This window comes from Ranitomeya imitator, chromosome 7 (genome assembly GCF_032444005.1).
Source record: "Ranitomeya imitator isolate aRanImi1 chromosome 7, aRanImi1.pri, whole genome shotgun sequence".
Taxonomy (NCBI): Eukaryota; Metazoa; Chordata; class Amphibia; order Anura; family Dendrobatidae; genus Ranitomeya; species Ranitomeya imitator.
Window position 1 is genome coordinate 71938782 of NC_091288.1, and position 26664 is coordinate 71965445.

The 26664-nt window shown below is 45.4% G+C and overlaps 1 protein-coding gene across 3 annotated transcripts in view; it reads left to right on the forward strand.

Moving 5' to 3' along the window:
- The first annotated feature begins 2152 nt into the window (after positions 1–2152).
- KANSL1L (KAT8 regulatory NSL complex subunit 1 like) overlaps positions 2153–26664 on the forward strand; it is an 85984-nt gene continuing 61472 nt past the window's right edge. For all 3 annotated transcript variants that reach the window (XM_069733431.1, XM_069733434.1, XM_069733433.1), the window contains exons 1-2: positions 2153–2242; positions 5597–6611. In XM_069733431.1, coding sequence (XP_069589532.1) covers positions 5632–6611 — 980 coding nt within the window. In that variant the 5' untranslated portion in view covers positions 2153–2242; positions 5597–5631. The remainder of the gene's footprint in view (positions 2243–5596; positions 6612–26664) is intronic.

Here is a 26664-nt window from a genome sequence, read left to right on the forward strand (position 1 = left end):
TACGGCCATATAACTGTACACACAGCCTGTATAGTATACGGCCATATAACTGTACACACAGCCCTGTATAGTATACGGCCATATAACTGTACACACAGCCTGTATAGTATACGGCCATATAACTGTACACACAGCCCTGTATAGTATACGGCCATATAACTGTACACAGCCTGTATAGTATACGGCCATATAACTGTACACACAGCCCTGTATAGTATACGGCCATATAACTGTACACACAGCCCTGTATAGTATACGGCCATATAACTGTACACACAGCCCTGTATAGTATACGGCCATATAACTGTACACACAGCCCTGTATAGTATACGGCCATATAACTGTACACACAGCCCTGTATAGTATACGGCCATATAACTGTACACACAGCCCTGTATAGTATACGGCCATATAACTGTACACACAGCCCTGTATAGTATACGGCCATATAACTGTACACAGCCCTGTATAGTATACGGCCATATAACTGTACACACAGCCTGTATAGTATACGGCCATATAACTGTACACACAGCCCTGTATAGTATACGGCCATATAACTGTACACACAGCCCTGTATAGTATACGGCCATATAACTGTACACACAGCCTGTATAGTATACGGCCATATAACTGTACACACAGCCTGTATAGTATACGGCCATATAACTGTACACAGCCTGTATAGTATACGGCCATATAACTGTACACACAGCCCTGTATAGTATACGGCCATATAACTGTACACACAGCCTGTATAGTATACGGCCATATAACTGTACACACAGCCCTGTATAGTATACAGCCATATAACTGTACACAGCCCTGTATAGTATACGGCCATATAACTGTACACACAGCCTGTATAGTATACGGCCATATAACTGTACACACAGCCCTGTATAGTATACGGCCATATAACTGCACACACAGCCCTGTATAGTATACGGCCATATAACTGCACACACAGCCCTGTATAGTATACGGCCATATAACTGTACACACAGCCTGTATAGTATACGGCCATATAACTGTACACACAGCCCTGTATAGTATACGGCCATATAACTGTACACACAGCCTGTATAGTATACGGCCATATAACTGTACACAGCCTGTATAGTATACGGCCATATAACTGCACACACAGCCCTCCATAGTATACGGCCATATAACTGTACACACAGCCCTGTATAGTATACGGCCATATAACTGTACACACAGCCTGTATAGTATACGGCCATATAACTGTACACACAGCCCTGTATAGTATACGGCCATATAACTGTACACACAGCCTGTATAGTATACGGCCATATAACTGTACACACAGCCCTGTATAGTATACGGCCATATAACTGTACACACAGCCTGTATAGTATACGGCCATATAACTGTACACAGTCCTGTATAGTATACGGCCATATAACTGTACACACAGCCCTGTATAGTATACGGCCATATAACTGTACACACAGCCCTGTATAGTATACGGCCATATAACTGTACACACAGCCTGTATAGTATACGGCCATATAACTGTACACAGCCCTGTATAGTATACGGCCATATAACTGTACACACAGCCCTGTATAGTATACGGCCATATAACTGTACACACAGCCTGTATAGTATACGGCCATATAACTGTACACACAGCCCTGTATAGTATACGGCCATATAACTGTACACACAGCCTGTATAGTATACGGCCATATAACTGTACACAGTCCTGTATAGTATACGGCCATATAACTGTACACGGCAGCACACAGCCATGTGGGCAGCAGTCACGTGACACCCGCAGGTCGCAGTCGCCGCGCGGTGTCGGCTCCACGTGTCATTCACAATATTTATTTACATCACTGACTGCTTATTAGTCCTGCGCCCGCCCGCACCAAACCTTCCCACTCTAATCGTAAACCCGCCCACATCACTGCACAGATGGATTAACCAGTTACGTAACCACGCCCATCACAGCTGTTATTGGTCCTTCTAGAGCCTTTGCCGTCTCCTATTGGTTTTCCACTGACATTTTTGCTGTATTGTTTTGCATAACACCTCTCATTGGTCAGACACATTGCTCTTAGTAGTTGATTGGCTGAGTGTCTTGTGTCAGTTTACTAGTATGCCTGGGGCGGCAGTTGGGATCACACTTATGAGTGAAAGAATCCGCTGATAGTGGTAGGCGGTGCCGGTGCGGACTCCGAGTGCAGCCGGGGATCGGGCGGCCACCGAGGAGGTAAGGCAGCGCGACCGGGGGCGCCATACTCCACTTACATACTCTTCTCTCCCGGTAACAGTACGTATGTGGTGTGTGCTCGTTATGTACGATTACCGGGAATTGATTGCGCAGGGGCGTGGCTTCGGATCGTGGTCCGCGATGTGGCGCAGCACGTCATAGCTATTATGGCCGGCGGTCGTGACGTCATACATGCAGCACACTGGTAAAACAACCCATTACAGACTCCGGATCATTGTGTCAGACATGGTGGGCTGCCCCTGCCCCCAGTGACTATGGATGGCAGCGAGGGGAGACCCCACTCACGTGTACAACAGGCCCCTGCTACTGTCTATGGGACTCTTCACATGTCCACATGTTCTTTGCAGAACAATTGTCTGAAAAGAGAAAAAGGCAGACTAAACTATGACAATGTAAGTGGGGAGTGCGGGCAATAAGGTGCGCGGGCAATAAGGTGCGCGGGCAATAAGGTGCGCGGGCATTGGGGAGTGCGGGCAATAAGGAGCGCGGGCAATAAGGTGCGCGGGCATTGGGGAGTGCGGGCAATAAGGAGCACGGGCAATAAGGAGCGCGGGCATTGGGGAGTGCGGGCAATAAGGAGCGTGGGCATTGGGGAGCGTGGGCAATAAGGAGCGCGGGCAATAAGGAGCGCGGGCAATAAGGTGCGCGGGCATTGGGGAGTGCGGGCAATAAGGAGCGCGGGCAATAAGGTGCGCGGGCATTGGGGAGTGCGGGCAATAAGGAGCGCGGGCAATAAGGTGCGCGGGCATTGGGGAGTGCGGGCAATAAGGAGCACGGGCAATAAGGAGCGCGGGCATTGGGGAGTGCGGGCAATAAGGAGCGCGGGCATTGGGGAGCACGAGCAATAAGGAGTGCTGGCATTGGGGAGTGCTGGCATTGGGGAGCGCAGGCACTGGGGAGCGTGGGCAATAAGGAGCGCGGGCATTGGGGAGCACGGGCAATAAGGTGCGCGGGCATTGGGGAGCGTGGGCAATAAGGAGCGCGGGCATTGGGGAGCGCAGGCACTGGGGAGCGTGGGCAATAAGGAGCGCGGGCATTGGGGAGCACGGGCAATAAGGTGCGCGGGCATTGGGGAGCGTGGGCAATAAGGAGCGCGGGCATTGGGGAGCGCAGGCACTGGGGAGCGTGGGCAATAAGGAGCGCGGGCATTGGGAAGCACGAGCAATAAGGAGTGCTGGCATTGGGGAGCGCGGGCATTGGGGAGCGCGGGCACTGGATAATATACAGGGGTAGGAGCAGCAGACCCTTTCCCATTTCATGATGGTGTCTGGAGAGCGGACGGCGTTCTTCAGGTTACACACAGAAGTAAGAAGACAACGGCTGGACGTGAAGCCAAACAGGAGGTGGGTGGCACGGAGACTCCGCCGTGGTTAATCTGCAGACTAATGGCGCTCTAAAGCTGCCCAGCGCCTGCACTGAAAGCTTGACTATGGGTAGGAGATGAACTTTATTCCTCAGGCTTTCAGTCCTAGAGGCCGGCGCGGTTTTCATCACTGCACGGAGCATAGTGAATAGTGGCTATCAGCACTTCCCAGCACTGACTGCCATCTCTGCAGTGCATCAGTACAGAGCCGGCTGTCAGCCAGTGGCGTGGCGCGGTTATAGCCGCTGCTCACTATGTACTGAGCGGTAACTGAAGCCGCACTGGCTGCTGCTCTATGACTGAAAACCAGAGCCCGGAGAGGTGTAAAGTTAATTTCCTCCCGGTAACTGTGCTTTCAGTGCAGCCGCCACAACTTTAGAATGTTATTAACCCCATATCTGCAGATTAATAGCATTTGGGACATGACCTGTCACCAGGTTTGGCCGATATAAGATGAGGCCACTGCCTTTCAGCGCTGATAAACAGCATTCTGTAATGCTGAAGATAAGCCACCGATCCGGGGGGGAGGGGGGGGGGGGGGTTGGAGAGATAAAAACAGGTTTTATTATACTCACTTGGGGGGCGGTCTGGAGCCATGAAGCAATTATGAGGGTGGCGATCATAAGAAGATGGGAGGCACCGGACCTGCAATGCTGTTTATCAGCCCTGAAAGGCGGTGGCCGTATCTCACATCGGCCAATCCTGGTGACAGGTCCCTTTAACATCATGTGCTCACAATGTTTTTTTTTTTCAAGCAGATTCCATTTGTAATTCACCTGAAAATGTGCTTAAAAATGTTAAATGGTATTAAAGGGGTTGTCCAACCTTAAGCAACAACTCTGCAGTTAGTCTATGTGACCGCAGACTTGTGAATGCTTACAGTGTGTGTACTGCGCTCTGTGAGGATTCTCCGGTGCTGGAAGCAGGCAGTCATTTGACATCAATTATGAAACGTACCTACTTCTGGCCACATTCCTACTAGACTGTGTCCTTTATCTCTGAATATACCGGTACTTGCATTAAGTGAGGCCGTGCACTTCTAGTCGGCATGTAAACTGCTTAGGAGGATTCATCCTACTGACATAATGGCTACTTCTTCCATCTGCTTAAAAAAAACAAAGCGGAATACAGACATGATACACAGATGTGTGAGTGGGCTCTAAGTTGAATGCTTGATACCACCAAGCTCGAGTAGTGAAATCATTGAAATCCCCCCCCCCCCAATCTACATTTCCCCCCAAAAGCAGATGATGGGGAAATCAGAAGGTCATACACACTGCTCAACCAGACGGACATCTCAAAACCTGGATCATTTGACTTTAATCATCTGTACAGCCAGCTTATAAATGGCTGATGTCTTCTACCTGTCGACAAGCTTTGAGGGATATTGTAGCCGAACCTCGTTCCTGTCTGTGAAGCTGACACAACCAAGTGTAGCACCATTTGTGGAGGAAAGCAGATGTGTTCTTCCAGTCCTGTAGAACCTCTTCGTGAAGTCATTTGGATCAGCGCCCAGATCTCAGGGGTTGCAGCTGTATGGACTTCATGGACTCCTGTAAGCTGGGCTCATTCATGGGCCATGTCGCTGCAGCCCCTGAAACCAAGACCAAGGTACTGAAGAATGTAAACCTTTGCTCCTTCAGGACCTCTAGTGCAGACGTTATTTATTAATCCTGGAGAATCCCTTTAACAATGATGTTCTGTTTCGTACCTGTGTCTCTCGCCAGTGAAACCGTGACCTTTTTATCAGTTCGGTTGTCACACTTTTGTTACCCCAGTGATTTTTGAAGGAAACATTTCCGTGATGTGTATCTAACCCTGCTGTTAATGATGAACTATGTCTCCATGGGGGTTACGCTGGTAAATTACTGTGTGGGATATTTTTGGATTTGGAACACGGTAATGATGGGAACCAAGCATCTGGTGTGGTTGTAGTGGTATCTTCTCATAAGCTGTTCTTGTTGTTTTAGGAAGACCCTACAGCATATTCCACCTGCATGGAAAGATGACCCCGGCTCTTACAGATACAGTTCCACAAGAACCTGGCGTTCACTTCTCCCCTTCTCTTGGAATGAAGAGCCTCAGTGCAGATATCAATGTATGCGTGGATAATTCCAAGACTACTTCCAAAGCCAGCAGCTCAAGCCTAGCCTGCTGTGACCCTACACTTTGCCTTCAGGAGGACTTCATCGGCTTGCAGCTAGAGGAAGCCCTTTCTTCCACTCATTACCAAACCATCTTTCTGTTGTCCAGTTCTGATATGAATGTGGAGGATAGCAGTAGTTTCCCATTGAAGACAGAGCAAGACACCTACAGGCAAAGGTTACATGCAAAGCATGATACTCTTGGACGGAAAGTTAAGAGAGAACTTTTCCCAGGTACCGTCAGCAAAGTTCTAGCGGATGTAAACAAACTATGGGATATATCTGTGACTGAGGATGAAGGGGTACATAGACTGAGTGGGCGAATAGATGGACAAAGCCTTGCCATCCCTTTTGCTAGTGACTGTACTTTACCTAATTTCAGGTGTATCTCACCTCTGGAAAATAAACTACAAAAGTCATCAGATGATGCAAAGGTATTACAGCTGAGATATCTAAACCGGCAACAGGAACTTCTAAGCCGTGCCCAAAGGTCCAGGAAACGTTTACAGCTGCTCTTGGCCAGATATACGGTGGATCATTGTAGCCAACAAATCAGCGGCTTAGTGAAGCAGAAGATTGGAAAGCTCAACGTACACCATAACTCTGCCACCCACTCATGTACGGGAGTCCAGACTCAGCCAGACGTGGTCGTAGGACTGATCGAAAATGCCTGCGTCAACATCAATGATGAGGCCACTCTGGAGTGTTCCTCTGCTATTAAGAAGTTTTCTGTGCCGGCAGCGAAGGTTTTACATTGTATTCAGCAGGAATTAGACTCCGATGTAACAGAAAGCAGCTCTGATGACGACTGGGAGGAAAAGCCTAAAAATGTTCATGACTGGTAAGTGTATGAAGCTTTAAAGAGGTTCTCCAGATACTTGGGACAGACCATTAATATTAGATCGAATGGGACACTGCTCTCTGCTCCTCCCTCCGATCAACTGTTTGAAGGGACCATGACGTGCAGATAGATGGGGCAAAATTGCAATAGCTAGCACAGCTGCAGTGAAAACTATGGCCTACTGCAGATTAGACCCAAGAAAGAGGCAGCAGTGGTTGCCTAAGTGCCGCAGCGCCTTCAAACAGCTGATCGGTGAGGGCGCCAAGAGCTGGACCACCGCCAATTTAACTTTGAAGGTCTATCCTAATTGTAGACCATTAGTTTTAAACACCTGATAACCCCCTGAAAGTCCTACTATTGTGATAGAAGATACATTCCAGTATAATGTACAGTTCCTCCGGCCCGGAAGTCCCAGAAAAGTACCGTAAGTTGATAGAGCCATGCACACATGATCACCTCTCTGTTCTCAGTGGTCTCATCACCGGGCTGGACCGAGGACAGTGTTATGGAGATCATGGGGTCCTACCTCTGGGATCCACATGGGATCAGATATTTATGGCTATGGATATCAATATTCTGTTGATATACCATATACAGCTAAGAATAGACTGACACTTTAAAAGTGGAACAAGGAAATTAATAGGTTAAAAAAAATGGTGATTTTATTGTAGCCTCCATGACACTCAACTAGAATTTGTTTGGAACTGTTTGCTTTGGAAAATTCTCTCTATGACCAGTGCAAGACTTGCCATTTTCCCTGTCCGTCACCATGGTTATGATTTTTTTTTTTTAGTACAACAGGGTGTTTCTCATCTGACTATTCAACTTTTTATGTGATCCGAGGCTTTTTTAACGCTGTTTTTCATTTGTGATATTACTATTCTTCTGTAAAAATCAGATAAAAACATAAAACTGTCTATTTTTTACTTTTTTTTTATATATCACAAAGTTCCATTAACAAATATGTATTGCTTCTTTCCCTTTGTTAGTCATCTTTATGGATGGAATGTAAGATTCTGGATCATCAGGATTGGACTGTAGTGATAGCTTGTGCTAGTAGTGGCTGCTTTGTTTTTTTTCCTTTGTGTTTATTTAATTTTTGTAAATATTTAATTTGTATTTGTTTATTTTATATATTTATAACAAATACAAAATAAATAGAAAATATTAACAAAAGTTAAATAAACGGAAAGGGAAAACAAAACAGCCACTACTAGTACAAGCTATATAATGTAGAAAAAAATGTGTGTGTGTATATGCACACACGCGCACACACACACACACACACACACACACACACACACACACACACACACACACACACACCCCCCTCTGGCACAAATTAAGAGACCACTGCAAAATGTTCAGTTTGTCTGACTTTTCTCTTTATAGGTATATTTTTGAGTAAAATGTAAATTGTTCTTTTATTCTATAAACTTTTGACAACATGTCTCCAAATTTCCAAGCAATAAATTTAGTATTTTTTTTTTATGACAAAGAAAAATGGTCAAAATAAAAAAAAACAAAACCCAGTGCTTTCAGACCTCAAATAAGGCAAAGAAAACAAGTTCATAATCATTTAGAAACAACAATACTAATGTTTTAACTCGGGAAGAGTTCAGAAATCAATATTTTGTGGAATAACCATGATTTTTAATCACAGCTTTCCTGCGTCTTGGCATGCTTTCCACCAGTCTTTCTGCTCCTGGCACAAAAATGTAAGCAGTTCTTCTTTGTTTGATGGCTTGTGACTGTCCATCATCCTCTTGATTACATTCCAGAGGTTATCAATGGGGTTCAGGTCTGGAGATTGGGCTGCCCATGACTGGGTTTTGATGTGGTGGTCTTTTAATTTTTGCTAGAGCTGTATATGCTGTATTTACATCTTTTTTCACCCATAAAGGGGTTGTCCACTAGTCAGACAACTCCTTCTCAATCCCTATGTTTTCCCCTTGCAAAATAATATTTTATACTGACCGCCGCTTCACTCTCCCCGCCTTCCAATGAATCACAGACTCCCAAGGGAAGTGAGAGAGCAGCTCTCCATAATGTCACACGATCCCCGGGAGAGCCAGTACTGACATTGCTAGAATGGTGCTGACATCGGGGGGGAAGTATAAGTATTATTATTTTGCAAGGGGAAAACATAGTAATTGAGAATGGGTTGTCCAAGTAGTGGACATCCCCTTTAAGGTCAATAGAGACCATGCGTTTTTTTGAATTGCTGATTGCCCTTATAGCTGGGGCTGACATATAAGTGCAGTGATATCGCCTCCTGACTGCACTGTAAAATAGAGGCAGATCACTAGGACTGTAATAGAGAATGTCATCTAAGGAAGGCAGGCACGGTAATAAGCTGTTTCTGTCTTCTCTCTGGAGAGCACGGTTGCTGCCTTAGCAAATTAAAATGGCCTATGCATTTAGAACATTATTAAAGGAGTGAAACATGTTTTTGATGTTTAATACTGAATAGCTTTTTTTTTTCTAGAACTAGAAAAACTATTCTACTTTTTGTTCTCCAGACACAACCCCACATCTATTTCTTGGGCTGTGTTTTCTTCCTTGTCCATCCATGTGAATCAGACCAAAAGGTAAAAGTAATACCAGCCACAGCCCAGAACTTGGTGTGCTAGTAAATATTTTTTTTCACCCCTCCCCCCTTCCCATTCCCCTTCCCATTCCCCTTCCCCTTCCCATTCCCCTTCCCCTTCCCATTCTAGTTTTAAGCTGCAATTGTCCCAAGGATTGGTCTCTATTAAAATAACAATCATTATTACATAAATAATTTAATGTTCAGTTTATAGCTAGTATGTTCTGGCTTTTTCCCAAGTGGAGCCTTGTAACCTATAATTTTTTTTTGTCATAATTATCTGTTTTTTTTTTTCTTTTATAAAGAGACAATTTACCCAAACGCAACTTGCAAAATCCTATGTAGTAACCCTTAAATTTTTATTGTCCATTTCACAAAAGAATAACATTTCCAAAGCGGTGTCCTTTATCCAAGGTCCGATGTAGTTGAGAAATCACTTTCTGCAAAACATTGATCAGTTATGAGGTTTCATCATGCAGGTTATATTGGAACAATGATGTATGTTCGAGACACAGAAAAACTTAGAAAGTGTAAGACAAACCCACAATATGGAAGATGCAGAAGAGCCCTGTGGACAATGAGCCATGAAAAAAAGACGCATTCAAAGAAATATTGGCCCACCTTCTATTAACTTAGGAAACTCTGACCACAACATTTTTGGCACCAACACACACCAGAAAAAAAGTGGGGGGAAAAGGCAGCCAAAAAGTGGTATTTTTGCAAAATTCAATTTTTTTTTTTTATCTCCTATTTTTAACCCCTTCATGACCCAGCCTATTTTGACCTTAAAGACCTTGCCGTTTTTTGCAATTCTGACCAGTGTCCCTTTATGAGGTAATAACTCAGGAACGCTTCAACGGATCCTAGCGGTTCTGAGATTGTTTTTTCGTGACATATTGGGCTTCATGTTAGTGGTAAATTTAGGTCAATAAATTCTGCGTTTATTTGTGATAAAAACGGAAATTTGGCGAAAATTTTGAAAATTTCGCAATTTTCACATTTTGAATTTTTATTCTGTTAAACCAGAGAGATATGTGACACAAAATAGTTAATAAATAACATTTCCCACATGTTTACTTTACATCAGCACAATTTTGGAAACAAAATTTTTTTTTGTTAGGAAGTTATAAGGGTTAAAATTTGACCAGCGATTTGTCATTTTTACAACGAAATTTACAAAACCATTTTTTTTAGGGACCACCTCACATTTGAAGTCAGTTTGAGGGGTCTATATGGCTGAAAATACCCAAAAGTGACACCATTCTAAAAACTGCACCCCTCAAGGTACTCAAAACCACATTCAAGAAGTTTATTAACCCTTCAGGTGCTTCACAGCAGCAGAAGCAACATGGAAGGAAAAAATGAACATTTAACTTTTTAGTCACAAAAATTATCTTTTAGCAACAATTTTTTTATTTTCCCAATGGTAAAAGGAGAAACTGAACCACGAAAGTTGTTGTCCAATTTGTCCTGAGTACGCTGATACCTCATATGTGGGGGTAAACCACTGTTTGGGCGCACGGCAGGGCTTGGAAGGGAAGGAGCGCCATTTGACTTTTTGAATCAAAAATTGGCTCCACTCTTTAGCGGACACCATGTCACGTTTGGAGAGCCCCCGTGTGCCTAAAAATTGGAGCTCCCCCACAAGTGACCCCATTTTGGAAACTAGACGCCCCAAGGAACTTATCTAGATGCATAGTGAGCACTTTGAACCCCCAGGTGCTTCACAAATTAATCCGTAAAAATGAAAAAGTACTTTTTTTTCACAAAAAAATTCTTTTAGCCTCAATTTTTTCATTTTCACATGGGCAACAGAATAAAATGGATCCTAAAATGTGTTGGGCAATTTCTCCTGAGTACACCAATACCTCACATGTGGGGGTAAACCACTGTTTGGGCACATGGTAAGGCTCGGAAGGGAAGGAGCGCCATTTGACTTTTCGAATGAAAAATTATTTCCATCGTTAGCGGACACCATGTCGCGTTTGGAGAGCTCCTGTGTGCCTAAACATTGGCGCTCCCCCACAAGTGACCCCATTTTGGAAACTAGACCCCCCAAGGAACTTATTTAGATGCCTAGTGAGCACTTTAAACCCTCAGGTGCTTCACAAATTGATCTGTAAAAATGAAAAAGTACTTTTTTTTCACAAAAAAATTCTTTTCGCCTCAATTTTTTCATTTTCACATGGGCAGTAGGATAAAATGGATCATAAAATTTGTTGGGCAATTTCTCCCGAGTACGCTGATATCTCATATGTGGGGGTATACCACTGTTTGGGCACTCGGCAGGGCTCGGAAGGGAAGGCGCGCCATTTGACTTTTTGAATGGAAAATTAGCTCCAATTGTTAGCGGACACCATGTCGCGTTTGGAGAGCCCCTGTGTGCCTAAACATTGGAGCTCCCCCACAAGTGACCCCATTTTGGAAACTAGACCCCCCAAGGAACTTATCTAGATGCATATTGAGCACTTTAAACCCCCAGGTGCTTCACAGAAGTTTATAACGCAGAGCCATGAAAATAAAAAATAATTTTTCTTTCCTCAAAAATGATTTTTTAGCCTGGAATTTCCTATTTTGCCAAGGATAATAGGAGAAATTGGACCCCAAATATTGTTGTCCTGTTTGTCCTGAGTACGCAGATACCCAATATGTGGGGGTAAACCACTGTTTGGGCGCACGGCAGGGCTCAGAAGGGATGGCACGCCATTTGGCTTTTTAAATGGAAAATTAGCTCCAATCATTAGCGGACACCATGTCACGTTTGGAGAGCCCCTGTGTGCCTAAACATTGGAGATCCCCCAGAAATGACACCATTTTGGAAACTAGACCCCCAAAGGAACTAATCTAGATGTGTGGTGAGGACTTTGAACCCCCAAGTGCTTCACAGAAGTTTATAACGCAGAGCCATGAAAAAAAAAAAAAAATTATTTTCTCAAAAATGATCTTTTAGCCTGCAATTTTTTATTTTCCCAAGGGTAACAGGAGAAATTTGACCCCAAAAGTTGTTGTCCAGTTTCTCCTGAGTACGCTGATACCCCATATGTGGGGGTAAATCACTGTTTGGGCACATGCCGGGGCTCGGAAGTGAAGTAGTGACGTTTTGAAATGCAGACTTTGATGGAATGCTCTGTGGGCGTCACGTTGCGTTTGCAGAGCCCCTGATGTGGCTTAACAGTAGAAACCCCCCACAAGTGACCCCATTTTGGAAACTAGACCCCCAAAGGAACTTATCTAGATGTGTGGTGAGCACTTTGAACCCCCAAGTGCTTCATAGAAGTTTATAATGCAGAGCCGTGAAAATAATAAATACGTTTTCTTTCCTCAAAAATAATTATTTAGCCCAGAATTTTTTATTTTCCCAAGGGTTACAGGAGAAATTGGACCCCAAAAGTTGTTGTCCAGTTTCTCCTGAGTACGCTGATACCCCATGAGTGGGGGTAAACCACTGTTTGGGCACACGTCGGGGCTCAGAAGGGAAGTAGTGACTTTTGAAATGCAGACTTTGATGGAATGGTCTGCGGGTGTCACGTTGCGTTTGCAGAGCCCCTGGTGTGCCTAAACAGTAGAAACCCCCACAAGTGACCCCATTTTAGAAATTAGACCCCCCAAGGAACTTATCTAGATATGTGGTGAGCACTTTGAACCCCCAAGTGCTTCACAGACGTTTACAACGCAGAGCCGTGAAAATAAAAAATCATTTTTCTTTCCTCAAAAATTATGTTTTAGCAAGCATTTTTTTTGATTCACAAGGGTAACAGGAGAAATTGGACCCCAGTAATTGTTGCGCAGTTTGTCCTGAGTATGCTGGTACCCCATATGTGGGGGTAAACCACTGTTTGGGCACACGTCAGGGCTCGGAAGTGAGGGAGCACCATTTGACTTTTTGAATACGAGATTGGCTGGAATCAATGGTGGCGCCATGTTGCGTTTGGAGACCCCTGATGTGCCTAAACAGTGGTAACCCCTCAATTCTACCTCCAACACTAACCCCAACACACCCCTAACCCTAATCCCAACTGTAGCCATAACCCTAAACACAACCCTAACCGCAACACACCCCTAACCACAACCCTAACCCCAACACACCCCTAACCATAACCACAACCCTAATTCCAACCCTAACCCTAAGGCTATGTGCCCACGTTGCGGATTCGTGTGAGATATTTTCGCACCATTTTTGAAAAATCCGCGGGTAAAAGGCACTGCGTTTTACCTGCGGATTTTCCGCGGATTTCCAGTGTTTTTTGTGCGGATTTCACCTGCGGATTCCTATTGAGGAACAGGTGTAAAACGCTGCGGAATCCGCACAAAGAATTGACATGCTGCGGAAAATACAACGCAGCGTTTCCGCGTGGTATTTTCTGCACCATGGGCACAGCGGATTTGGTTTCCATATGTTTACATGGTACTGTAAACCTGATGGAACACTGCTGCGAATCCGCAGCCAAATCCGCACCGTGTGCACATAGCCTAATTCTAAAGGTATGTGCACACGCTGCGGAAAACGCTGCGGATCCGCAGCAGTTTCCCATGAGTTTACAGTTCAATGTAAACCTACGGGAAACAAAAATCGCTGTGCCCATGCTGCGGAAAAACTGCACGGAAACGCAGCGGTTTACATTCCGCAGCATGTCACTTCTTTGTGCGGATTCCGCAGCGGTTTTACAACTGCTCAAATAGAAAATCGCAGTTGTAAAACCGCAGTGAAATGCGCAGAAAAACCGCGGTAAATCCGCCATAAATCCGCAGCGGTTTAGCACTGCGGATTTATCAAATCCGCAGCGGAAAAATCCGCAGAGGACCAGAATACGTGTGCACATACCGAAACCCTAACCCTAGCCCTAACCCTACCCCTACCCCTAGCCCTAACCCTACCCCTACCCCTAGCCCTAACCCTAACCCTACCCCTAGCCCTAACCCTAACCCTAGCCCTAACCCTAACCCTATTCTAACATTAGTGGAAAAAAAAAAATTTCTTTATTTTTTTATTGTCCCTACCTATGGGGGTGACAAAGGGGGGGGGTCATTTATTATTTTTTTTATTTTGATCACTGAGATATAATCTATCTCTGTGATCAAAATGCACTTTGGAACGAATCTGCCGGCCGGCAGATTCGGCGGGCGCACTGCGCATGCGCCCGCCATTTTGGAAGATGGCGGCGCCCAGGGAGAAGACGGACGGGACCCCGGCTGGATCGGTAAGTATGATGGGGTGGGGGGGACCACGGGGGGGGGATCGGAGCACGGGGGGGGGGGGAATCGGAGTGCGGGAGGGGTGGAACGGAGCACGGGGGGCGTGGAACGGAGCACGGGGGGGCTGGAATGGAGCACGGGGGGGTGGAACGGAGCACCGGGGGGGTGGATCGGAGTGCAGGGGGGGTGATTGGAGCACGGGGGGGTGATTGGAGCACGGGGGGAGCGGACAAGAGCACGGGGGGGAGCGGAGCACTGGACGGAGGGGAGCCGGAGCAGTGTACCGGCCAGATCGGAGGGCTGGGGGGGCGATCGGAGGGGTGGGGTGGGGGCACACTAGTATTTCCAGCCATGGCCGATGATATTTCAGCATCGGCCATGGCTGGATTGTAATATTTCACCCGTTATAATGGGTGAAATATTACAAATTGCTCTGATTGGCAGTTTCACTTTCAACAGCCAATCAGAGCGATCGTAGCCACGAGGGGGTGAAGCCACCCCCCCTGGGCTAAACTACCACTCCCCCTGTCCCTGCAGATCGGGTGAAATGGGAGTTAACCCTTTCACCCGATCTGCAGGGACGCGATCTTTCCATGACGCCGCATAGGCGTCATGGGTCGGAATGGCACCGACTTTCATGACGCCTACGTGGCGTCAAAGGTCGGGAAGGGGTTAATGGGTGTCTGCAACCAAAATATACAGTAGAAATCTGTTCTGATTGTGTGGGTTTTTACTATATACCGGTACATGTTTCAAGCAGTGATTTTTCTTTTTTTCTAATATATTGTTCTTTTTTTAGTGAAATGTAGGGACTCCACACTTAAAAATAGAATTGTGTTTTTTTAGGGTCCCCATAGAAGCCTATAAGGAAACAAATGCACCAACAATGCAGAGTTCTGCAGTGTCTTAGGCCGGCGTCACACTTGCGAGTTTTACGGACGTAAGAGCGCAGAAACTACGTCCGTAAAACTCGCAAAAAATACGGCACAATTATTCTCTATGCCCCTGCTCCTATCTGCCGTATTTTACTGATCAGTATTATACGGCTTTCTACGGCCGTAGAAAATCGCAGCATGCTGCATTTGTCACCGTATTGCGCAAATAAAACGTCAATGAAAGTCTATGGAAGCCCCAAAAATACGGATTACACACGGACCAGCAGTGTGACTTGCGAGAAATACGCATCGGTGTTAGCGAGAAAAGCCGGTAATTCAGTGCGGTGTACAGTAAAATCACACTGACAGCTTACAGTAGAATAGGTAGAATAAATGTGTACACATAGAATAGGTATATATATATATATATATATATATATATATATATATATATATATATATATATATATATATATATATATATATATATAGAAAAAAAAAACCAACCAGCACTCCCAATGTGAACACATGCAAGCTGCAAGCTGTATCATATAGATATAAAGAAACACAGCAGCACATGTATATGAATCTAGGCCATGTGAAAACACAGACAAATATTCGATATGAATCATACTACTCAAAAATATTTTTTCATAAAAAAATTTTTCAAAAATTTTTTTTCATAAAACTTACAGTTATAGATAAAATGAAGATTCTTAGCGCATAAATTGGCCAATTCATGTGTGCCCATCAACCGCGGCAAGGTGATCTCCCTCTGATGGGTCCTACTCTACTGTACATGCCACTCTTGGACCACCAGCCTACAACTTAGGACAAACATGTCACTCTGGGCTAAACCTACAATTTATGGGCAAGTAGAGATGATTACCGCCACCTGCAAGGTCAATGGGAGGAGTGCAAGATCAGGATGGATGCAGCCACATCCATACACTAAACAAAGAAATTTTTGAGTAGTATGATTCATATCGAATATTTGTCTGTGTTTTCACATGGCCTAGATTCATATACATGTGCTGCTGTGTTTCTTTATATCTATATGATACAGCTTGCAGCTTGCATGTGTTCACATTGGGAGTGCTGGTTGGTTTTTTTTTTTCTTTGTTTAGTGTATGGATGTGGCTGCATCCATCCTGATCTTGCACTCCTCCCATTGACCTTGCAGGTGGCGGTAATCATCTCTACTTGCCCATAAATTGTAGGTTTAGCCCAGAGTGACATGTTTGTCCTAAGTTGTAGGCTGGTGGCCCAAGAGTGGCATGTACAGTAGAGTAGGACCCATCAGAGGGAGATCACCTTGCCGCGGTTGATGGGCACACATGAATTGGCCAATTTATGCGCTAAGAATCTTCATTTTATCTATAACTGTAAGTTTTATGAAAAAAATTTTTTATGAAAAAATATTTTTGAGTAGTATGATTCATATCGAATATTTGTCTGTGTTTTCACATGGCCTAGATTCATATACATGTACTGCTGTGTTTCTTTATATATATATATATATATATATATATATATATATAATGTTAGTGAGACACATATATGTATATATATTAATATTTCTTCCAGCGCTAGACAGCTTTAAAGCCGGTAATTCAATTACCGGCTTTTGCTTTCTCCTTCCTAAAACCCGACATGATATGAGACCTAGTTAGATACAGTAAACCATCTCATATCACCATTTTTTTTGCATATTCCACACTACTAATGTTAGTAGTGTGTATATGCAAAATTTGGCCGTTCTAGCTAGTAAAATAAGGGGTTAAATGGCAGAAAAAATTGGCGTGGGCTCCCGCACAATTTTCTCCGCCAGAGTAGTAAAGCCAGTGACTGAGGGCAGATATTAATAGCCTGGAGAGGGTCCATGGTTATTGCCCCCCCCCCCCCCTGGCTAAAAACATCTGCCCCCAACCACCCCAGAAAATGCACATCTGGAAGATGCGCCTATTCTGGCACTTGGCCACTCTCTTCCCATTCCTGTGTAGCGGTGGGATATGGGGTAATGAAGGGTTAATGCCACCTTGCTATTGTAAGGTGACATTAAGCCAAATTAATAATGGAGAGGCGTCAATTCTGACACCTATCCATTATTAATCCAATACTAGTAAAGGGTTAAAAAAAAACACACACACATTATTAAAAATTAATTTATTGAAAAAATCACAAAGGCTGTTGTATTAATTTATTCTACTCTCAATCCACTCACTGAAGACCCTCGATCTGTAAATAAAAAAAAATAATAAACCAACAATATACATACCGTATATACTCGAGTATAAGCCGACCCGAGTATAAGCCGACCCCCCTAATTTTGCCACAAAAAACTGGGAAAACTTATTGACTCGAGTATAAGCCTAGGGTGGAAATGCAGCAACTACCGGTGAATTTCAAAAATAAAAATAGATCATTATTTCCCCATAGCTGTGCCATATAGTGCTCTACACCATTCATATTTCCCCATAGCTGTGCCCCATATAGTGCTCTGCACCGTTCACTGTGCCCCCTAGCTGTGCCATATACAGTGCTCTGCACCGTTCACTGTGCCCCATAGCTGTGCCATATACAGTGCTCTGCACCGTTCATTGTGCCCCCTAGCTGTGCCATATACGGTGCTCTGCACCGTTCACTGTGCCGCCTAGCTGTGCCTTATACGGTGCTCTGCACCGTTCACTGTGCCCCCTAGCTGTGCCTTATACGGTGCTCTGCACCGTTCATTGTGCCCCCTAGCTGTGCCTTATACGGTGCTCTGCACCGTTCACTGTGCCCCCTAGCTGTGCCTTATACGGTGCTCTGCACCGTTCACTGTGCCCCCTAGCTGTGCCTTATACGGTGCTCTGCACCGTTCACTGTGCCCCATAGATGCTCCACATTAATCTGTGCTGCCGCTGCTACTGCTGCAATAAAAAAAAAAACACACATACTCACCTCCCTTGATTGCAGCTCCCAGCGTCTCGTTCCGGCGCCTCCATCTTCCCGGCGTCTCTGCTCTGACTGATGAGGCAGAGGGCGCCGCGCACACTATATGCGTCATCGCGCCCTCTGCCTGATCAGTCAGAGAGCGCAGACGCCGGGAAGATGGAGGCGCCGGCCGGGAAGATGGATCGGCGCCCGGCGGCTGGAACGAGGACAGGTGAATATGCTATACTCACCTAGTCCTGGCGATCCTCGCGCTGTCCCTCTGCCTGGTCTTCGGCGCTGCAGCTTCTTTCTCTATCAGCGGTCACCGGCACCGCTGATTAGAGAAATGAATAAGCGGCTCCGCCCCTATGGGAGGTGGAGCCGCTTATTCATTTCTGTAATGAGCGGTCCCACGTGACCGCTGAAGAGAGGAAGAAGCTGCAGCGCCGAAGCCCGTGGGACGGCAGGGACAGTGCGAGGATCGCTGGGACTAGGTAAGTATACCTCAGCGCCCTCAGCCCCTCACCTGCCGACCCCACCGCTACCGTGACTCGAGTATAAGCCGAGGGGGGCACTTTCAGCCCTAAAATTTGGGCTGAAAATCTCAGCTTATACTCGAGTATATACGGTACCTTCCAAGGATCTGGCACGTCCAACGATGTAGAACCATCTGAAGGGGTTAAAATCTTTTGCAGACACGAGCTCCGCTAATGCAGGATGCTCATTTCTGCAAAACCCCGGCGAATGAAGCTAAATATAGGTCAATGACCTATATTTAGCTTCATTTGCGGTGAGGCGCCCTCTGCTGGCTGTTCCTAGATCGTGGGAACTTTCCTAGAAAGCTCCCTTGCTCGAGTTCATATGAGGACAACCAGCAGAGGGCGCCCTCTTATGATCTTGAGCCCTTGAGAAAGCTAACAGATCGCTGGAGCGAAACGCGCGTCGGGGGTCTCGCCTAACCTCATCCATCTCTCTACCTGGGTAAGAGGAACTATTGGAGACTATCCGCACTGTGCTCTTTACGCTATGGGAATGTATAGTACTGGCAGTTTGGTAGGTCTCTTATAGTGTGCCCTGGACTTTGGATCGCTGACAGGATAGTACTACTCAGCTTTACTTTGGCTGCTATCCCAGACCTCATATGTACTTTTGTGAGGTGTATGGCTCACATTGATCCATTGTCCATATAGGCACATGGTTGTTCCTCTGTATTATTAGTATATCACATTACTCCTAGGATAGGGTGGGTTATAGGGATGGTTTTTAGTGTCCTTATTTTATTTCATATGTGTATTTGTATGTGTGTTTTTCAGTATCTTAATAAAATTTTGTACTTTTTAATCTTGTAATCTGTAAACTCCTTTGTTCTCCTGTATGAGACACTACTAACATTAGTAGTGTGGAATATGCAAAAAAAATGGGTATATGAGATGGTTTACTGTATGTAAACCAGGTCTCATATCATGTCGGGTTTTAGGAAGGAGATAGCAAAAGCCGGCAATTGAATTACCGGCTTTCTGCTATCTCGCGCTGTATGAAGTAATAATATATATACATATATGTGTCTCCCTGACATGAGAGAGAGAGAGACCCTGCCTACGGAGGAGCTACGGACCACTATTTTGGGGACTTTTCAGCATATTACGGCCGTAATATACGGACCGTATTGTTTTACGCTGTGTATGACACCGGCCTTAAAGTGCACAGTGGGTGTGAGTTTTCATGAAATCTCATCCTCACATCAAAAACAATTGATAATTGCAGCAGATTTTTCCACACAAAAATGCAGCCAGAAAAAAATGAGAGCATAGGCTAAGGCTACTTTCACACTAGCATTAACTGCAATCCGTCACAATGCGTCGTTTTGCAGAAAAAACGCATCCTGCAAAAATGCTTGCAGGATGCGTTTTTTCCCCCATAGACTTGTATTGACGACGCATTGCGACGGATTGCCACACATCGCATCCGTCGTGCGACGGATGCGTCGTGCTTTGGCGGACTGTCAGGAGCAAAAAACGCTACATGTAACGTTTTTTGCTCCTGACGGACCGCTTTTTCCGACCGCGCATGCGCGGCCGGAACTCCGCCCCCACCTCCCCGCACCTCACAATGGGGCAGCGGATGCGCCAGAGAAATGCATCCGCTGCCTCCGTTGTGCAGTGCGTTAAACGCTAGCGTCGGAATCTCTGCCCGACGCATTGCAACGGGGAGGTTCCGACTCTAGTGTGAAAGTAGCCTAAGGGATTAAAGAGAAATGGAGAATACGGCATACAGAAAGGATGATGAATGATGACATGAGTTCCTGTACTGATCCTCCAAAACAATGTATGATAGTGCACAAATATAAATTCAAACACAAACAAAAGCAGAAGGACAAATAAGTGCACGTAAATCTAAAAAATAGAAACCTTTATTGCTAAAAAGTCTAAGTGACACTAAAATATACAGCGGCTTACAAAAGTATTCGTTCCCCCCTGGCGTTTTTTACCTCCCAACCAGGAATTTCACGTCTGTTCATGGAAAGAACATGCCTACAATTGTGAACATTTTGGTTTTGTTTTATTGTCAAGTAAACAACAAATAGGACGAAATAACTGAAAACTTCAGTGTGCATAGCTATTCATCACCCTAAAGTCAGTACTTTGTAGAGCATCCTTTTGAGGCAATAACAGCTGCAAGTCGCTGTGGATAAGTCTCTATGCGCTTTCTACATCTTGCCACTGGGATATTTTCCCATTCCTCAAGGCAAAACTGTTCCAGCTCCTTCAAGTTAGATGGTTTCCTCTGTGAATAGGAATCTTCAAGTCTGACCACAGATTCTCCATTGGATTAAGGTCTGGGCTTTGAGTAAGCCACTCCAAAACATTTACACGTTTCCCCTTAAAGGGCACCTGCCACCAGTTTTGTCACGTAGCAATTAAAATGGAACTCTCGCTCCTGCGCAGACATATCGCGGCTCTCCAGTCCTCTTCTGCAATTTCCAGCAGCAGAGAGCACAGCAATGGTGGCAGAAATATTCCAGTACAAGAGCCGTAAATACGTGTGCCGGCGCACGTGCGCATCTGTTTTTCTGCTTTGACTGCAGTATGACAAAGCACAGTGCGCATGCGAGAGACACAATATGTCTGCGCATGCGTGAGATTTTGCACGGCGATGTGGATGACACGCAGGAGGCGTCATCCACGTCAATTAAAGGAAGACGGCGAACAGTTCGGGGGAGGAGTGAAGAGGCCTGAAGCCACGCCCACTGAACCGAACCGATTACCATACTGTGCTGAAGTAATCTGCTTATCAAATAGAATCTGTCAGCAGTTTTTTTTTATGTAATCCGAGAGCAGCATGAAATAGGGGCAAAAACCCTGATTCCAACTATGTATCTTTGTCGGCCCCATTGAGAATGAGTGGAGTGGAGGTGCACAGACTAGAGGATAGCTTCCAACCTGGGCATAAACCTTTTAAATTAGAAAAAGTCAAAAAGGGAATCCATTTTGAATTAGCCAATGTGTCTAAAAGGGAATAAGGTCTATGTCTATCTGTAAGAATGAGAATACATCGCTAATTCTGCTGCCTAGAAATCTAAAGCACAGTTGTGCATGCAGCCTAAGGCCGGAGTCACACACAACATATAAAAATACGGTCCGTTTCTTACGGACCAAATACGCAGAAATGTTCCCTGAACAGTGATCCGTATGTCATCCGTAGGCAGGGTGTGGCTGCGTATTTTGCGCATGTAAACCTCCATATGGCATCCGTACTGCATTTTTTTTGTTGCAACCTTGCAAAATGGAGATAGAATGGATTCATGGGCTCAAATATTCGTGAAAACATATATAAAGTCTATAATCAGTGAGAGTTTATGGCACAAGGGGGCGCGGCTTCTATGACAGCACCGCAAGTCAATGAAGCTGCATTCCATTCATTCCCCAGTTTTTACAGCTAGGGCGGTGCGGCTGCATTAGCAGGTTCCTGGCTATAAATATATCTAACCCCTTAAGATGGACTTACACCGTGGAACATGACTGTACGGCGGACAGGTATGGAATATTGTTGCTTTTTTTATTTTCCTTTTTTTCAGAAGACGAGGGTCATCAGTTGGATTGAGCGTACAATAGATATATTAAAGCACCATGTGTTTATTATTTCATTAAAATACTTTATTCATAATGTGTGTGTGTGAGGGACAAGGGAGAATCCATTTTAGATTTTAAGTCCCCGTCCACTCCTGAAATGTGCCCTCACCCTTGGGATTTCCCAGGAGCTTTGTTTTCTTTTAATTAAACGAGCTAGGACAAGCTCTTTTGAAGTTGTTAACACAAGGGTGCGAACTCTTGTGCAGCTGTGGAAACCAGAACCTCTTGGTCTGACCAAGCACATGGGAAAGCAAGGCTAGGAGGTATTGAATATGGGAAATGACTATAATAACATAATGAAATATGTCTAAGATGAACCAAGCACATATTCCGAATCGGCGTCCCTTTTCCCACGTGCACATATTAGATAGCCACCTGTAGCACTCTGAATCATGGCGTTATAACGCATAGCTAGCAATAATTACATATGGTAGTCATATTTAATTTCTATGCGCAGATAAAATCCAGCAGAATCCAGGGGCGGTACAACCACCCCATTCAGAGCTTCGGGCGCCAAGATATGGGCCAGACACGGTTCTAGGCAGAAAATAATATTCTCAGACATGGGTGGAGAGAGGCTGCACCACCAAGGGGGTGGGAGCAGATGTGTGAGGTAGCAGCCTAGGAGATATAAGGCAGCCCCTCATTTTGGTCAGTGTTTTTCTGATGGCCGGAGGTTACGTTTTCTGACACAGCCCGGAAAGCCTGTAACTAAGATTTAGACCTGTGATCCATCAGCGCCTCCCTGTGGTCACATGCTACATAACACAGTAATTGCAACCTATCCATACCCTATCCTTGTACTACACTCCTGACTGTAAATATTTGCTCTTGTATGTATAGCTGTATTTTCTAGTGCGCCTCTTCCGCGATTAAATATAAAATTAATCTTGGGCTGCTCTTTTATCTCGATCCACGTCCGCACTCTCCGTTGGTTATATCATATGCTACCCCAGGGTTGGTTCCTGACCCGATCTAATCCTGCTGTTGGACGGGGCTTATTTTAAATGAGGAACTGGTGGCGGAATACCGTATTGTTTTAGTGAGGAACTCTGGCAGTGATGGCCGGGAGGTTTAGATATTTATCCCCAGCCTGAACTGGTGATATACCGTATATACTCGAGTATAAGCCGAGATTTTCAGCCCAAATTTTTGGGCTGAAAGTGCCCCTCTCGGCTTATACTCGAGTCACGGTCTGTGGCAGGGTCGGCGGGTGAGGGGGAGAGGGCGCTGAGGCATACTTACCTAGTCCCGGCGCTCCTGACGCTCCCCCTGCCGTCCCACGGTCTTCGGGTGCTGAAGCTCTTCCCCTCTTCAGCGGTCACGTGGGACCGCTCATTAGAGAAATGAATATGGACTCCACTCCCATAGGGGTGGAGCCACATATTCATTCCTCTGAGCGGTGCCAGTGACCGCTGACAGGAAGAGCTGCGGCACCCGGAGACAGTGTGACAGGCAGGGGCAGCGTCAGGAACGCCGGGACTAGGTGAGTATTTTATATTCACCTGTCCGCATTCCACACGCCGGGTGTCGCTCTATCTTCCCGGCACCGCTCTGTCTTCCCGGCGTCTCTGCGCTCTGACTGTGCAGGTCAGAGGGCGCGATGACGCATATAGTGTGCGCGCCGCCCTCTGCCTGATCAGTCAGTGTGGAGAGACGCCGGGACGAGACGCTGGAACGAGACGCCGGGAGCTGCAATCAAGAGAGGTGAGTATGGCTTTTTTTTTTTATTATTATTACAGCAGCAGCAGCAATGGCAGAGCTTTATAAGGAGCATATATGGGGCAAGAATGAACGGTGCACAGCTTTATAAGGAGCATATATGGGGCAAGAATGAACGGTGCACAGCTTTATAAGGAGCATATATGGGGCAAGAATGAACGGTGCAGAGCACTATATGGCACAGCTATGGGGCAATAATGAACGGTGCAGAGCTGTTGTGAATTCCGCTCTTGGGCTCCCTCCGGTGGTTTTAAGTGGTATGGCTGCTCCTCGGATTTAGCAGTCTGCAGCTGCTTCCACTGATTGTCTTTCTGCTCGGCTATTTATGCCTGGCTCTTCCCTTCAGCCAGTGCCACTTGTCAATGGTTCCTGGTTGGATTCACATCTCTCTTGGATTTCCCTGATATCCTGACCAGTTCAGCAAAGATAAGTCCTTGCATGCTCTTTTCTGTCCACATGTTGTGGACTTATTCGTTCTGTGCATTCTATGTTTTGTCCAGCTTGTCAGTATGGATTAATTCTGTTAAGCTGGAAGCTCTGGGAAGCAGATTTACCCTCCACACCTTTAGTCAGGTGTGGAGATTTTTGTAGTTTTTAATACTGACCGCACAGTATTCTATCCTGTCCTATCTATCTAGCTAGACTGGCCTCCTGTGCTACATCCTGGTTTCATTCTGTGTATGTTTTTTCCCTCTCCACTCACAGCCATTACTTGTGGGGGGCTATCTATCCTTTGGGGATTTTTTCTGAGGCAAGATAGTTTTCCTGTTTCTATCTTTAGGGGTAGTTAGTTCTCAGGCTGTGACGAGGTGCCTAGGGAGTGATAGGAGCATCCCACGGCTACTTCTAGTGTTGTGTTGAGCTTAGGGACTGCGGTCAGTACAGGTACCACCTCCTTCAGAGCTCGTCCCATGTTGCCCCTAAACCACCAGATCATAACAAGAGCACTATATGGCACAGCTATGGGGCAAGAATGAACGGTGCAGAGCACTATATGGCACAGCTATGGGGCAATAATGAACGGTGCAGAGCACTATATGGCACAGCTATGGGGCAATAATGAACAGTGCAGAGCACTATATGGCACACCTTTCTATGGTACATCTATGGGGCAATAATGAATGGTGCAGAGCACTATATGGCACAGCTATGGGGCCATAATGAACGGTATGGAGCATCTATTTTTATTTTTGAAATTCACCGGTAGCTGCTGCATTTTCCACCCTAGGCTTATACTCGAGTCAATAAGTTTTCCCAGTTTTTTGTGGCAAAATTAGGGGGGTCGGCTTATACTCGGGTCGGCTTATACTCGAGTATATACGGTATATTCCCCCTCATTGGGAGCACCTCACTAACTCGTACCTACAAGGGAAGCCTTTCCGGCGACTATTTGCCCTAGGTGCAGTTCCCTGACTGACCTGAGGCAAGTGTGGCGCCAGAGAGCCGATCCCTGCTGGGCGCTTCTCTCCCCTCCCCCGAGGTGAGCGAAGTCAATGCCCCCTTCCCCTGTGAGATCCCTGAAAGTGTGTGTGTGTGTGTGTGTGTATTTTTAACCCTTTACTACTATTGGATTAATAATGGATACATGTCTTATTGACACCTCTCCATTATTAACCAGGCTTAATGTCACCTTACAATAGCAAGGTGACATTAACCCCTTATTACTCCATATGCCACAGCTACTCGGCAGTGGGAAGAGAGTGGCTAAGTGACAGAATAGGCGCATCTTACAGATGTGCCTTTTCTGGGGTGGCTGGGGGCAGATGATTTATTCATGTGGGGCCAATGACCATGGTCCCTCTCTAGGCTATTAATATCTGCCCTCAGTCACTGGCTTTACCACTCTGGCGGGGAAAATTGCGTGGGAGCCCACGCCAGTTTTTTACGTGATTTAACCCTTTATTTTAACACCTAGAGCTCCCAAATTTTGCACACACACACACTACTAACATTATTAGTGAGGAATATGTACAAATATAATGGATATGAAATGGTTTACTGTATATAAACCATGTCTCATATCCTGTCGAGTTTGGTAAGGAGATAGCAAAAATTCCTACGCAGCTTTGCCATAAAGTGAGACCAATGAACTCCGGTAACCTCTTCAGTGATGCACTGCAGGAGCCATTGTCTTCTGTCAGTGTGTCACTGGAGGCCCTATAGAGCAGTGACATCACCTGATGTCACTATTCTATAGGGGAGATCGTCGTGGGACACTCGTTATTAATTGGACTATGGCAGAAAGGGAGTATACGGTTGTTTATTATTTTTAATTTTTTTTGCAGGCGATCAAGTATGGCAAGTGTGGTGAAATTAAGAATATTAAAATACTTTTTTCTGGCTGTCTTTTTTTTTTTTAACCCTTTACTACTCTTGGATTAATAACGGATACGTGTCTTATTGACGCCTCTCCATTATTAACCGGGCTTAATGTCACCTTACAATAATAAGGTGACGTTAACCACTTATTACCCCATATCCCACAGTCACTCGGGAGTGGGAAGAGAGGGGCTAAGTGCCGAAATTGGCGCATCTTCTGGGGGGGCTGGTATTTGTAGCCGGGGGGGCAAATATCCATGGCCCCTCTCTAGGCTATTAATACTAGCCCGCAGCTGTCTGCGTAATTT